Raw genomic sequence first — 13,779 nt, 5'->3', positions numbered from 1 at the left:
ATCCTGCAGATGTGGTGAAATTTCAGAAAGCTCACAGAGAATCCTGCATTCAGAGAGTGAACCACACCTGCAGGATATAATTGAAGTCTATGGCTAATTACAGCAAACCTGCAGGAAAGCTGCCGGTACAATGCACTGCACCCAGCACGTGCAGTGCATTGTACCGGCAGCACGTCAGTGTGAATGCAGCCCTATACTATTATGCCAAGTGTATTGCTTCACACTGACTTTGTTCCTGCTGCTGGCACCGCGCTGGAGACCGCTAGCCGGGATACGAGCTGGAGTGCACTTGGTATCACTCCACATGGGACAGGAGCCAGCACTAAAGAGGAGGCATTGGCTTATATCTCTCTACTACAGTTCCAACTACAAGTAGTCACTTTGCATTGCACTCTGACACTCTGGGATGGAGAGTCAGCAAGCCCAGACCGCGATCTACCAGTCATTTGGACGCAATCTACTGGTAGATTACGAACTACTGGTTGCTGACCCCTGCTGTACTGGAACAAGCTATCGAGTGTCCTATAACACACATGCTTGTCCCTGCTCAATGACTCAATAAGATGTAAAACAATAACAAGAATGCTAGTTTTGGACCTTAGTCCTTCAAAACCGGGTTAACAATGGCAGATCCTGTATTTATACATCAAGAGTTACTTTTAATATAGAGGATACTCCTTAACCTAACACACTTTTTATATATGATTTACAAAGCTACAGCCAAGAACATAACATGCAGACAATAGGCCCTGTTCAAATCCAATTTTCTTCTTATATCTTGATTTAAAAATACACGTATGGGTCAACATCAGAGAGATACCAATCATTTCATCTTCACTTATTACCAGTGTCAGGTGGGCCTTTCATATGTTTCTCCAAGTAGGCTACAAATTTTAGGAAGACAAATATACATCCATGTTGACTATACTACTTACGTCTCAAAGCCATTAATTTGCAGATTAATACAGTTAATTGATAATCATTTCTTAATAACTACATGAATAACTTTGCCTCTATGTAATGTCTTCACTATTGATTCTGTTTATTATCATCTGTAGATCTGCCTTTCTTCTTTGGTATTCAATGGCCAACATTTGGCAATTGTTTCTCAGAACCTGCTATAAAGCATTTTAAGGTATATCAAAAGTCAAACATTTTAGTAATATTTGCAACGTTAGATCAGATTTTGATTGAAAATATAATTGCATGCAGTTGAGTAGTTCACAGGAAATCTTGAGCAATACCATTTGGTAACACCAGTACTTTAGTTAACTATTATGAAAGAGGATATGCAGTACATGAATGTTGAATAGTCAGCAACAGCTGCAAATGGTGTGGACATTGAAGATAAAGCATTTGTTTACAGAGCAATACAAAATAACTTAAATTTTGAGGAAAAAAACAAAACAGATTAACAATATACTGAACAGTGTAAGGATTTGGGAACGGTTTTTACAGGTTCCTCAGTTTCTCCGAAGAAAATTATTTTTATTTTAAATTCAAAGTGGGCCCCGGGTATTATAGGATGGAGTCTGTCTCAGACCAGAGGCCAGACAAGGACAGTATGGCAACAAAGGCCACACACAGTTAAATATGCTTACCTCTATGCAGGAAGAAATACTGCTGATGCAAATCATTTTACAGTGGATAATGCAAACCAAAACTGTGATTGTAAACACTCTAGATGGAGTTTCTATGCAATTTGTATGTTTGTAATGTAATAACACTGTGCAATACACAAAGAAATGTGGAGAACTGTGTTATTTGTATTCTGAAAACTTTAATAAAAATCATTGAAACATAAATTCAAAGTGGAAGAACCTTAAAGGGTAAGTAACCATGAATTAAAATCCTGTTGCAAGGGTTGCCTGAAATCTGTATTTTAGTGCAGCACCTCTCAAGGCTTGGTTCACACTTGTGGAAACGTTCCTGCACCTTTTCTGAAAACGCAGCCAGCGTGGAAAATACAAGTACAGTGCAGCTCCCATTGTGGATTAACCGCTCTGTGGTTTCCAGTGTGTGGGGGTACCATTAGGATTAATGGCACCCCACGCATCTCCTAAATGACACAACGTTTTTTTGCCTGTGGGTGGTTGCGGGTGTGGGAACAGGTGTAATCCGGGACCAGCACAAGTGTGAACCTAGGCTTAAGCAGGAAATGAGACTACTGGTATACAGAATACCTCCAGGTACTGGCTATACGAGCCATTTTGTAATTTAATGCAACTTAAATGTAATGTGTAACGTAATGTAAAAAAAAATTAAAACAAAGTAAAATGTTTATATAAATTAGTGCAGCACTTAAAGGCACCTAACTCAATAGGTGAAAAAAATGTGTATATCTGAAAAACAAACGAGTGAATGAACGAGTCCACAAAATATTTAAGAGCAGTCCCAAAATTAATCACTCTAGAGCTTTGTTAAAGTCCCCAGATGGCAATCGAGGCTAAGTATCTTGTCACGTTCTCCGACTTCAAAGCTTCTTGAAAGTAGATTATAGACAAGTAGAGAAGGTAGATACTCTTACCAGATAGGTTGGACACATCCACCATATAGTAGTGTGTCTTACAAGCTTATGGGGGGGCTCCAGCCACTCACCCCAGTACACCAGCCAGATGGTATTTTCCTCTTGGGATTCCTTACGGTATCCAGATGGGGAAGATGAATAAAGTTTCCATACCATAAATTGCTGCAGAACTTGGTGCCAGAAGTCTCGTAAAGGTTCACCATAAAAAGGGACAAAACATAAAAAACGCCTCGCATGGTGAAATACAACCAATGAAATACAACCAAAAAATAACTGCAATGTGGGGAGCAAACAACTGCTGGGCCAGCAGTTGTTTGCTCCCCACATTGCAATTATTTCAATTGCAATTATTTCTTGTTTTTATGTATCACGTGATTTTATATTTTTTTAAGTTCTGTCTATCAGAATTTTTTCAATAAACCATCATTGGTTGTATTTCACCATGCGAGGTGTTTTTTATGTTTTGTCCCTTTTATGGTGAACCTTTACGAGACTTCTGGCACCAAATTCTACAGCAATTTATGGTACAGAAACTCTATTCATCTTCCCCATCTGGATACCGTAAGGAATCCCAAGAGGAAAATACCATCTGGCCGGTGTACTAAGGTGAGTGGCTGGAGCCCCCCCATAAGCTCGTAATACACACTACTATATGGTGGATGTGTCCAACCTATCTGATAAGAGTATCTACCTTCTCTACTTGTCTATAATCTACTTTCAAGAAGCTTTGAAGTCTGAGAACGTGACAAGATACTTAGCTTTGATTGCCATCTGAGGACTTTAACAAAGCTCTAAATGCACCAGAGTGATTCATTTTGGGACTGCTCTTAAATATTTTGTGGACTCATTCATTCACTCGTTTGTTTTTCAGATATACACATTTTTTTCACCTATTGAGTTAGGTGCCTTTAAGCGCTGCACTAATTTATATATGTTAATGTGAACTTGGTTTGTTTGTGTGCTAGCAGCTGGGCTGTGTTCCTCACAGAAATGTTGTAGTTTCACTACTGTTTGTCACTTTTTGTTTTACTTTTGAAATAGCGCGGTGTTTTTCTCTTTTTTGTTCTAAAGTAAAATGTTTACATTTCTATTTCATACAACCATATAAGTTTCTAGCCAGGGGACTAGTCCTAGTGTGAATGACAGTGGCAGGAATCTGTTTTCTGCTGCTGTTTCTGCCATAATTGCATCCAGCATCAATCATCACAGGTAATTGCTGGCTGTGCAGACAGTCAGTTTTTGAAATTTACCAGGCTCGCCCAGCCGCAGCTAGCCGCTCACAGGTGGCAGAAGCAGCTACAGGAATTAGCAGATTCCTGCCACTCTAATTTGCACCATGGCTGATCGCATGCGGCTAATCGCCCATGCAAATGTAACCTAAAACATTCAAAAAAGACAGTAATCCCCAGAAATGTCATTTCCAGCTCATGCAATTAGATCCTTGCTTTTCCCAGTAGTGGTTATCCTTTTTTTATAACACAGAAACTGATGATATGATTATGACATTCAGGAAGTAGAAAATTACTGGAAAGCATGCCTTAAAGTTTCTAAAGTCCTTTGACAAGAATAAGCAATTATTTTGCTAAAATAAGCAACTTAACAAAAGTGTAACTTATAAAAAGTCTCCATAACATCTTCAAAATATGCTCCTACTTTACCAACGACACCACAATACTACCAATTCACTGCCTTGTTATCTCTTGCCTTGACTGTTTCAACTCCCTCCTTTGTGGCCTACCTTTACATCACCTGTTCAGTCTATCGTGAATGCCTATATGCCTTCTGCCTCTCTTCCTTTAAAAGATAATGCAAACCTTTTCCTTTTCTTGGTATATGAGCACTTTGGATTGTGTAAACTTTACATTACCCACATATCTATATTGTTATTTTTCTACTCTTTGTGAAAAACTTTAATAAAAGCACTGGAACAGAAATGTCATGCTCAGTGGATGGAAGAATGAGATTAAAGTGGAAGGCAAGTCAAAACCTCACTCAGCTGAAATCTAATCCAACCTTAATTCTAAACCTATATTAGCTACCCTGTAAAAGGAAAGATGCCTATACTTACCTATTCTGAAGTTGCTCTCATCCGTTTAAATGGCCAGGTCCCAGCACTGGCTTCAGTGTAGAGGAGGGACAGCTGACAATGCATGCCCCATAGTTAGCCTATGGGTGATGTCATCAACCAGGTTTTGCAGCTGTTGTCAGTGATCTCTCCTCTACACCAAAGCCGACACTGGAGAGATCATGTGACTGCAAAAAAGCAACTTCAGAATAGGTAACTATAGGCATATTTTCTTTTACAGTAGATAGAATACGATATGATGTGCATTTGTATGTCATGGTTGTTTTTGCTTTCAGACAAAGTTAGGGACACCAGAAGGAAGAGTCATCCTAAAAGATGGAATCATAGGCACAGGTCTACAATGCCAAATGGTAAATTTCGCTCTGCAAGTAATCCCTTTATGACATCACAAGGATATCTAAAAGCCATTAATAAACAACAAGTAACTTAGTTTAGGCAAGGGACTGATCCATATAATATTATTCATAGGGATTCATATATTTGCAAACTTTGTTAAAACATAAGCTATACATATCTATGTAGGAGAGAATCCATATTGTATATTATTAATTTTGGGCTTATTTGCTTATCTTTATAAATAACAAGTAACTTACCCCCCTGCTGCTGCAGCATGTAGACATGTTCTTCCAAAAATATCAGGTGTATTTATTTCAAAATCTAGGAACAGATGTATAAAATTTATTGCAACAACATAAAACGTGTTTGTAAAGCATAACATGCATAAAAATACAGCGCCTCAAGAGATGTGCTTTAATTGCTTGTAAATAAAATACTTGTATTGGTCTTCTCATATCTGTGACTGTATTGGAGGACATAAACTAAGCACAAAGTAGTACTGCTATCATCAGACAAAGGTCAGTATAACTGTCTTATATAATTACACTTACACATTTAGTGATGGAAAGATAATGGTCTGGACCAGTGTTTCTCAACCTATTTCCAGTCAGGGCACCCTTGAAAAGTATTTTCAGTCTCGAGGCACCACTGTCAAAGGCTTGGTTCACGTTACTGCATGTCATGGAATGCACGCAAAATCGTTTTCATTCCTGACATGCAGACAAATACTCTGCTCTTTAGGAGTGCCATTAATTCATAATAGTACCCCAAATATTGGCAAACACGGGGTGTTTTTGGTGCGGTGCTATTTTTAAAAAAATCGTTGGGGACTTCTTTCCCTGCATTTCTGCAGATAGAGCAGTACGCAGCCACCCAGGCTTCATGCACATAATGTTGGGAGGTGGTAAAACCACCTGGTTGAGCTGTTTTTATGACCCCCAGCTGCTTCTCCTTTAAAAAGCAGTCCTTTAACCACTTCACCCCCAGAAGATTTGGCTGCTCAATGACCAGGCCATTTTTTTTGCGATACAGCACTGCATTGCTTTAACTGACAATTGCGCAGTCATGCAACATTGTACCCAAACAACATTGATGTCCTTTTTTTCCCCACAAATAGAGCTTTTTTGTGGTGGTGTTTGATCATCTCTGCAGTTTTTATTTTTTGCGCTATAAACACAAAAAGAGCAACAATTTTGAAAAAAACACAATATTTTGTACTTTTTGCTATAATAAATATACCCAATTTTTTTAAAAAAAAGCTATTTTTTTCCACAGTTTAGGCCAATATGTATTCTTCTACATATTTTTGGTAATAAAATAATAAGTGTATATTGATTGGTTATAGCATCTACAAAATAGGAGAAACATTTATGGCATTTTTATTATTATTATTATTATTTTTTACTAGTAATGACAGTGATCAGCGCTTTTTATCGGGACTGCGACATTATGGCGGACAGATCGGACACTTTTGACACATTTTAGGGACCACTGGCATTTATGCAGCGGTTAGTGCTATAAAAATGCACTGATTACTGTGTAAATGTCATTGGCAGGGAAGGGGTTAACACTAGGGGGCGATCAAGGGGTTACCTGTGTTCCCTAGGGAGTGATTCTAACTGTGGGGGGAGGGGACTGCCTGAGTGCAGAGACCGATCGTTGTTCATACTTAGTATGAACAACAGATCACTCTCCTCACCCCTGACAGCAGGGAGATCTGTCTGTTTACATTGACAGATTTCCATTCTGTCGGTGTAGAGTGATCACGGATGTCCAGCGGTCATCTCGCCCACCGGGCATGTGCATTGGCTTCGGCGCAGCGGGCATGCATGTGCCCCCAGTGGTCGTCAGGCAAACCAGCGTACAGTTACGTCGGTTCGCCCAGGGGAGCCAACCTGCCGCAGTACAACTGCAGCAGCTGGTCAGGAAGGGGTTAAAAGCAGCCCTAAAAAAAGCAGTTCTGATCGTACAGGGATAGGAGTCAGGAGTAAAAGAAACATACATACATACATATATACACACATACAAACACACACACACACACACATATATAAAAACAAACCCACACATTAAAGCACACTCATACAAACATATGTGTACACACACACATTAAAACACACACACGGGGGGCGGGTCCGGATGTAAACAGCGGCGGACGTCTATTGCGAGAGCTCCGCTAATCCTGAAGCCTAATCTGCTTACATCCGCATTTATTTGGACCTGTTGGGAGCCAGACACCTTACCCAGCTGACCGTCTAGGTGCCCTGTGGGGTTTGGAGCCAGTATTGCCCGGAGATCCTGATCTGGACAAAACAGCCTTCTTTTCTGGACACTCGCGGCTGCCATTTTGACGATCCGAGGCCTACCGACACCGGCCTTCATCCGCGCAAACCGGAAGGTAGGGGATCCTCATCCACCCTCATATCCCTCTCCTACATCCTCTCTGCACCCTCCGGTGGCTCGGCTGAGCTCCGGGGACACTCGTAGAGGCCGCGGCCTGGTCCGGCCTAGTGCGGCCTAGTGGGGCCTGCGGATCCCCGGTGTGTACTACAGCGGTCATCCCATGGTGGAGCGGTGCGTCCGGCCTGGCCTTGGCTCGGAGGTGCAGGCCGTCCCTCTCTTCGCCCAAACAAGACTCCATCCCCGGTCCATACAGTGCTGGGAGGGACGGGGAACGGATCCAGGCCTGGAGAAGCGGCCATATTGTTCCACCCGAACGCTTGTGGCTGGGTGGTATAGCGGCCCCTGGCCTAGCAGTGGCCATCTTGCTCCACCTGGCTTCTGGCTTATTACTGTTATAGTGGCCATCTTGCTCCACCCAGTGCTGCCATTCATACCTAACCACAGTCCGCCCCCCTCCTCGGCTCCAAGAGCACCCCAGACTGTCATACCGCTGCCCTGCAGCACATTTTCCGGCTCTCCCCTGCTCTCCCCTGCTCTTACAAACGCCTGGAAGGAGGGCTGCTCCCAGTTCCAATCCTGTGGCCATCTTACTCCACCCGGACACTAACACTGCAACAAGAGCCCACTTCCACCGCCAACACGGGCCGCTTTACCACTTCAATTATGGGTGCTTGCGGCTGTTGATGGTCGGCTGACGATATGTACCGCTGAGCTCTGTGCTATCCCGACAACTGCAGGCTGTGTTGCCAACTAATCATACCAGACTTGCTGATGGCGGCTTCCAGCTCTAATCCTGCTGACTTTGCTGAACTACAACAAGGCTCTATCCAACGTTACCAACTCCGAACAACCTCACAGGACTCCCGTACAGGGAAAGACAAGCTCTCGACAAGCCGAACCCCAGGCAAACTGAAGCCTCCTCCCCCGATAACAGCGGTTTGCCCTACCACTGGGAACAACTTGGTTGCACAGCCGAATCCCCTGATGGACCCTCCGGATCCCCTGGCCGGATTTGCACTGTCCCCTACCACAAACATAGCCGTTGTTCCAGAAGAGATGCCTTCCTCAGCCTTCAGCAGGGCTCCGGGCTCCACATCCACTGCCCTACTTTCCGATTCCGGGCTGACTTTGATTCCTGGGCCTCCAAAATGGAAACTTCTCTCCAAAGTGAACTGAATGCCCTCAAACAACGGGTTTCGGCATCGGAGACTGCAATTTCTACAATGGCCACCACCCAAGACGATCATACGGCCCGAATAACGGCACTTGAACTCACATCTACGGCTCACCTCTTCCGGTTGTGGCAACACCAGCTCCGAATAGAAGATAGTGAAAACCGGAGCCGCAGGAATAACATCCGGCTGCAGGGTGTCCCGGAGGCAACCTCGGGTACTGACCTCAAACCCACTATAATTGCTATCCTAAATCAGGTCCTGGAGAGGGAAGTTACTCCCCCTATCAAATTGGACAGAGTGCACAGAGTTGGGGGTGTGGGGGGAGAGGGCAGGGATCGCCCTCGTGATGTCCTTTGCCGGGTACACTATTATACCCTGAAGGAAGAGATCTTGCACAAGGCCTGGTGCCTGGGCCCACTGGACTTTCATGGATCCTCCATACACCTGTACTCAGATCTTTCCCGCAACACACTGTACATGCGGCGAGTGGTCCGCCCACTGCTGGAATTGATTCGCCAAGTAGGTGCAACGTACACGTGGGGCCACCTCTTCAGCATCAAAGTGACCCAGGATGATAACCACAAATTTGTCCTATCAGATCCGGACCAGCTTTCTGACTTCTTTCTCTTCCTGGACCGAGACCCTATCACCGTCCCAAATTGGCTGGATCCTCCAGATGACCGTCAGCGACTACCGGGTCCTCCCCTGCAACGCCGGAGACACTCGCGATCTAGATTGGTACCCCCTGGTCCCAGAATAAGGAGAGCCACATCACCAGAAGACTAATCTGAACTCTCTCTCTCCACTAGGAGGTTACAGGTCTGGTCCTTGATACAGGCCAGGTTTGCCTTAACAATGTTCCCTATGCTCTGTTTTTTCCTCCCCTTTGTACGTTTGTTCCCCTCCTATTGACTCCTGATAATTGTGTAATTTGAATGCTATGGGTGGTTTAGCTGTCTGGCTTGGCTCGTAGATTCTTCCATTGCCCTCCGCTGGTACAGTTGTGCTAGCTGGGGCTCTGGAAGGGTGGACATTACCACTGATGTTGCTTATTGAGTTGCAGTGGACACATTCACTATGTCTCCTTAAAACGTTGGACCTGCGGATTGACTTGACGTGTCTCGAATACGGTCCCCTGGTTTGTCCTGGGGCTTCCAAGTCTCTCCTCAGAACCAACCCTAAATTTATCTGTGGTTAGAGACCAGTAGCCCTTGTCAAGGGCAACTAATGTATGTTTACACTGTTATCTGAGCTAGGCTAAGACAACGATCTTGGATAAAGCTGTTATGAATGTGGTAATTGGTGTGTCCAACCTCCTTGGGACCACATAGGAATACCTGAGCCTTTATGTTGTCCCCAGCCAGTTCATACCTTGTTTTTCACTGCTGTTTTTTTTTTATACTCCTATAATGTTTATGTAGCCCGAGGGTACCATGGTATTAGCTATACATTCTATTTTTTAGTGCCTAAGAAGTTGAGCATTAGACGCCATGGTCATTGGGTATGTTACACTTATGTTATATGTGCCTGCTAAGTTTTTCGGGATTACAACTCAGCTATTCTGACCTCATTCTCTCCCCCTAAATATGATCGGCACAATTTTTGCCTACTACGTGATATTTCACGAAGTGTTACATTTTCACGGACACTCTAGGATTCTTCTGAGCCGCCTTACCCCAGGGGCTCTCTCTGACCTGCCTCTTTTCCATCTCTCCCCCCTACTTTCTCCCTCCCCGTCTGTCTTTGGACATCTCTTCCTTTGCTCCGCTACCCTTCCTATTGTTGTCATAATTGTTTTATTTATTTTTATTTATTTTTTCTGTCACTCTATCATGGCCCACACAGCGACGTCTCAACCCAGGCTACAATTTTGTTCATACAATGCGAATGGCTTCAATACTGCCGCTAAAAGAGGACAAATCCTTTATCAGATGCACAAACGCCTAGTTAATGTGCTTCTGCTACGGGAGACACATTTTCACTCTGCCTCCACTCCTTCCTGTTCCAGCAGATACTTCAACAGATGGTTCCATAGTACTAACCAGACCCAGAAAACCAAGGGAGTGTCTATTGCCTTTCATAAGACGCTCCCTATAGAAGTGCTTGATCATCTGTCTGACCCTCAGGGAAGGTATGTTTTCGTGAAATTCATGTTATGGGGCACCAAATTTACTGTAGCTAATATTTACCTCCCAAATGTTAATCCAGTATCGTCTGCGTTGCAGTACTTGAAGATTCTGTCAGGATTCCTGGAGGGTAAGCTCGTCTTGGGAGGGGATTTTAACACACCTCTAGAACCTCTCTTGGATTCCTCCACCTCGCGATCATGTATCTCGTTCCTGAGGGCACTGAAACGTGCATTCTACGATCTGCGTCTTGTTGACGTTTGGAGGGTGCTACACCTCACATCCTGTAACTACACCCACTTCTCTCACGTACATCACACTTATAGTCGCATAGACTACTTAATGTGTGACCACAGCTGCTTAGATTGGTCCCCTGAATGCACCCTAGACCCTATAGTTTGGTCTGACCACTCTCCCATTCACATGACATTCTCAATGCCCTCCACTCCGATTAGGGAGTGGACATGGCGATTGAACGATTCGTTGCTTACAAACTCGGAGTGTGTGACGAGGGTTACGAATACCATATCTAACTATTTTGCTGACCACGCCTCCGATGCGACGTCACTGCCCTTTCAATGGGAGGCATTAAAAGCAGTCCTACGTGGAATCTTCATCCAACTGGGTACACACCTAAAGAGGGAACGTTCGGCCGCCATCACGGCTGCAATCCAAACTCTTAGGAACCTAGAAACTGAACATAAACGATCCCCGACAGTGACCACGCTGGCTGACATTTTTAAGGCGCGATCACAACTCAGAGAACTATATGAGACCTCCGCACGCACATATTCGGATAAGCTTGCTTTCCACCAATACAAGTTTCAGGATAAATGTGGTAGGTCATTGGCTCGATCCCTGCATCCCAAAGCATCTTCCACTTTGGTGCCCCATATTCGGGGGGCGCGGGGGAATTGGTCTCCTCACCCTCTAAGATGGCTGAGGAATTCAGGGACTTCTATCAATCTCTGTACAATATCCCTCTGTCTCGACAAGTAGGTTCCCCTTCTATCGAGTTGGCAGACAAACTATCCTATGTCTCGGAAACCGCGCTCCCTACATTAGATGGTGACACCATTGCTGACCTGGAAACCCCTATCACTGAGGACGAAGTTGCCAAAGCCATAGCGGGAACGCCAAGTGGAAAGAGCACAGGCCCGACGGCTTCACTCCTAAGTTTTACAAACTTTTCACCACCCTTCTCACACCCTTTCTAACTAAGATGTTCAACTCCTTGACAGAGGGCTCTATGTTCCCTCCACAAACACTTGAGGCCCACATATGCCTCATCCCAAAACCAGACAAAGACGCCACTCTCTGTGCAAACTATAGGCCGATATCCTTGATTGGTGTCGATTTGAAAGTCTTTGCCAAAATCCTAGCCAATAGATTGCAACCATTGTTGCCCCGGATAATACACTTAGACCAGGTCGGCTTTGTGAGCGGCCGGGAGGCTAGGGACAATACTCTAAAGACCCTCCTTCTGACTAATTATGCCCGGTCCCATAATATTCCACTATGCCTCTTAACAGTCGATGCGGAGAAGGCATTTGACCGGATAGACTGGCAGTTCCTCCGATTATCCCTGCAACAAATCGGCTTGGGAATTTATATGGTAGCGAGAATAATGTCTCTATACTCCTCTCCATATGCTAGGATTAAACTGAATGGTTCATTATCTCCAGCCTTTTCTATCTCCAACGGGACACGTCAGGGGTGCCCATTGTCCCCCCTCCTCTATGTTCTAACTATGGAACACTTGGCCATTGCTCTACGCAACAATCCTTCTATCCAAGGCATAACAGTCGGGCCCACCCACACTAAACTCGCCCTATTCGCAGATGATCTGCTCCTGTACGTGACTCACCCACGCACATCCTTACCCTCAGTATTGCAGGAATTCCAAAAATTCGGAGCGGTTAGCAACTTCAAAGTTAATTATAGTAAATCAGAAATCCTTAACATATCCATGCCTAGGTCGGACATACGAAGACTCTCGACTACTTTCTCCTTCAAAACTGGTTCCACTTCCATTAGGTATCTCGGAATCCAAATACCGGCGGATGCGTCCCAGCTCTTTGCTCAGAATTTTGCCCCCCTACTCCTTAGGGCTCAGGCAGATCTAGCTACATATACGTCCAAACGGCTCTCATGGCTAGGTAGAATGCATGCCTTGAAAATAGACGTTCTTCCTCGTTTCCTGTATTTGTTTCAGACTGTTCCTATCCACATACCTAATTCGTACTTTAAGAAATTACGCCAGCTGTTCTCCAAATTTATTTGGAATGCTGCCCGCCCCAGAATACGGTATGAAACATTATTTCGTCCAAGGGTTCGGGGGGGGGGGGGTAGAGCCCCGGACGCCTCCCTGTACCATAAAGCAGCAGTGCTCACGCGCATACTAGATTGGTTCCACCACTTTTCCACCAAGCTTTGGGTTCAGTTGGAAAGTTATATGAACCCAATAGAACACTCCGCCCTCCCATGGACCTTGCCCACGGTCCAGGGGGGGGGGGGGTCGGGCCCCCTCAACGACCTTACTCGTCACACAATCCAGATTTGGGACCGTATGCTGACCAAAAGGGGCTTATCAAATTACATGGGGCCTATGACTCCCTTCTTTGGGACCTCGGCCTTTCCTCCAGCTATGGGTATATCAAAATTTGGACCATGGCAAAGAGAAGACCATAGGAGACTTGCCGAAGTCCTTTGGGCAGATCCCACTTTAAGGACAGATACCCCTACCAGTCTGACCTCCCGACATCCCATGTAGTGGATGCAGAGCCAACAGACCACCTCCTACATCCGGACTTTCCCATCCATTCCAGACATCCTTGCTGAACCGACAGGGTTTGAGGAACTGATCTTGCAGGCAGAACCTCCAACGCATGTGGTATCTCAACTTTACTCCCTCTTGCTCAATATCTCCTCCCCTGACCTCCCTCCATTTACGGTGGCCTGGGAGACAGAACTACAACACCCTATCTCTCCTATTGACTGGCAAAAATGTTTTATCCTGACGCATAAAATATCCCTCGCCACTAAGACCCAGGAAAAGGAATTTAAACTGGTAACGAGATGGTACAGATGCCCATCGACTGTAAACCGTTTCAACCCGGAAGTACC

General features: G+C 44.7%; 1 protein-coding gene across 3 annotated transcripts in view; it reads right to left on the bottom strand.

The window, feature by feature from the left end:
- Positions 1-13,779, bottom strand: part of ANKRD44 (ankyrin repeat domain 44) — a 254,719-nt gene that overhangs the window by 119,058 nt on the left and 121,882 nt on the right. For all 3 annotated transcript variants that reach the window (XR_013261861.1, XM_077448708.1, XM_077448709.1), the window contains exon 12: positions 5,207-5,270. Coding sequence is in view for 2 of the 3 variants with exons in the window: in XM_077448708.1 (XP_077304834.1) it covers positions 5,207-5,270 (64 nt within the window). In the remaining variant the exon portion in view is untranslated. The remainder of the gene's footprint in view (positions 1-5,206; positions 5,271-13,779) is intronic.

Source organism: Lithobates pipiens, unplaced genomic scaffold (genome assembly GCF_037356315.1).
Source record: "Lithobates pipiens isolate NorthernLeopardFrog02 unplaced genomic scaffold, aLitPip1_a1.2 Scaffold_22, whole genome shotgun sequence".
NCBI lineage: Eukaryota > Metazoa > Chordata > Amphibia > Anura > Ranidae > Lithobates > Lithobates pipiens.
Note: the sequence above shows the minus strand (reverse complement) of the source record. Positions and strands in the feature narration are given on the sequence as shown.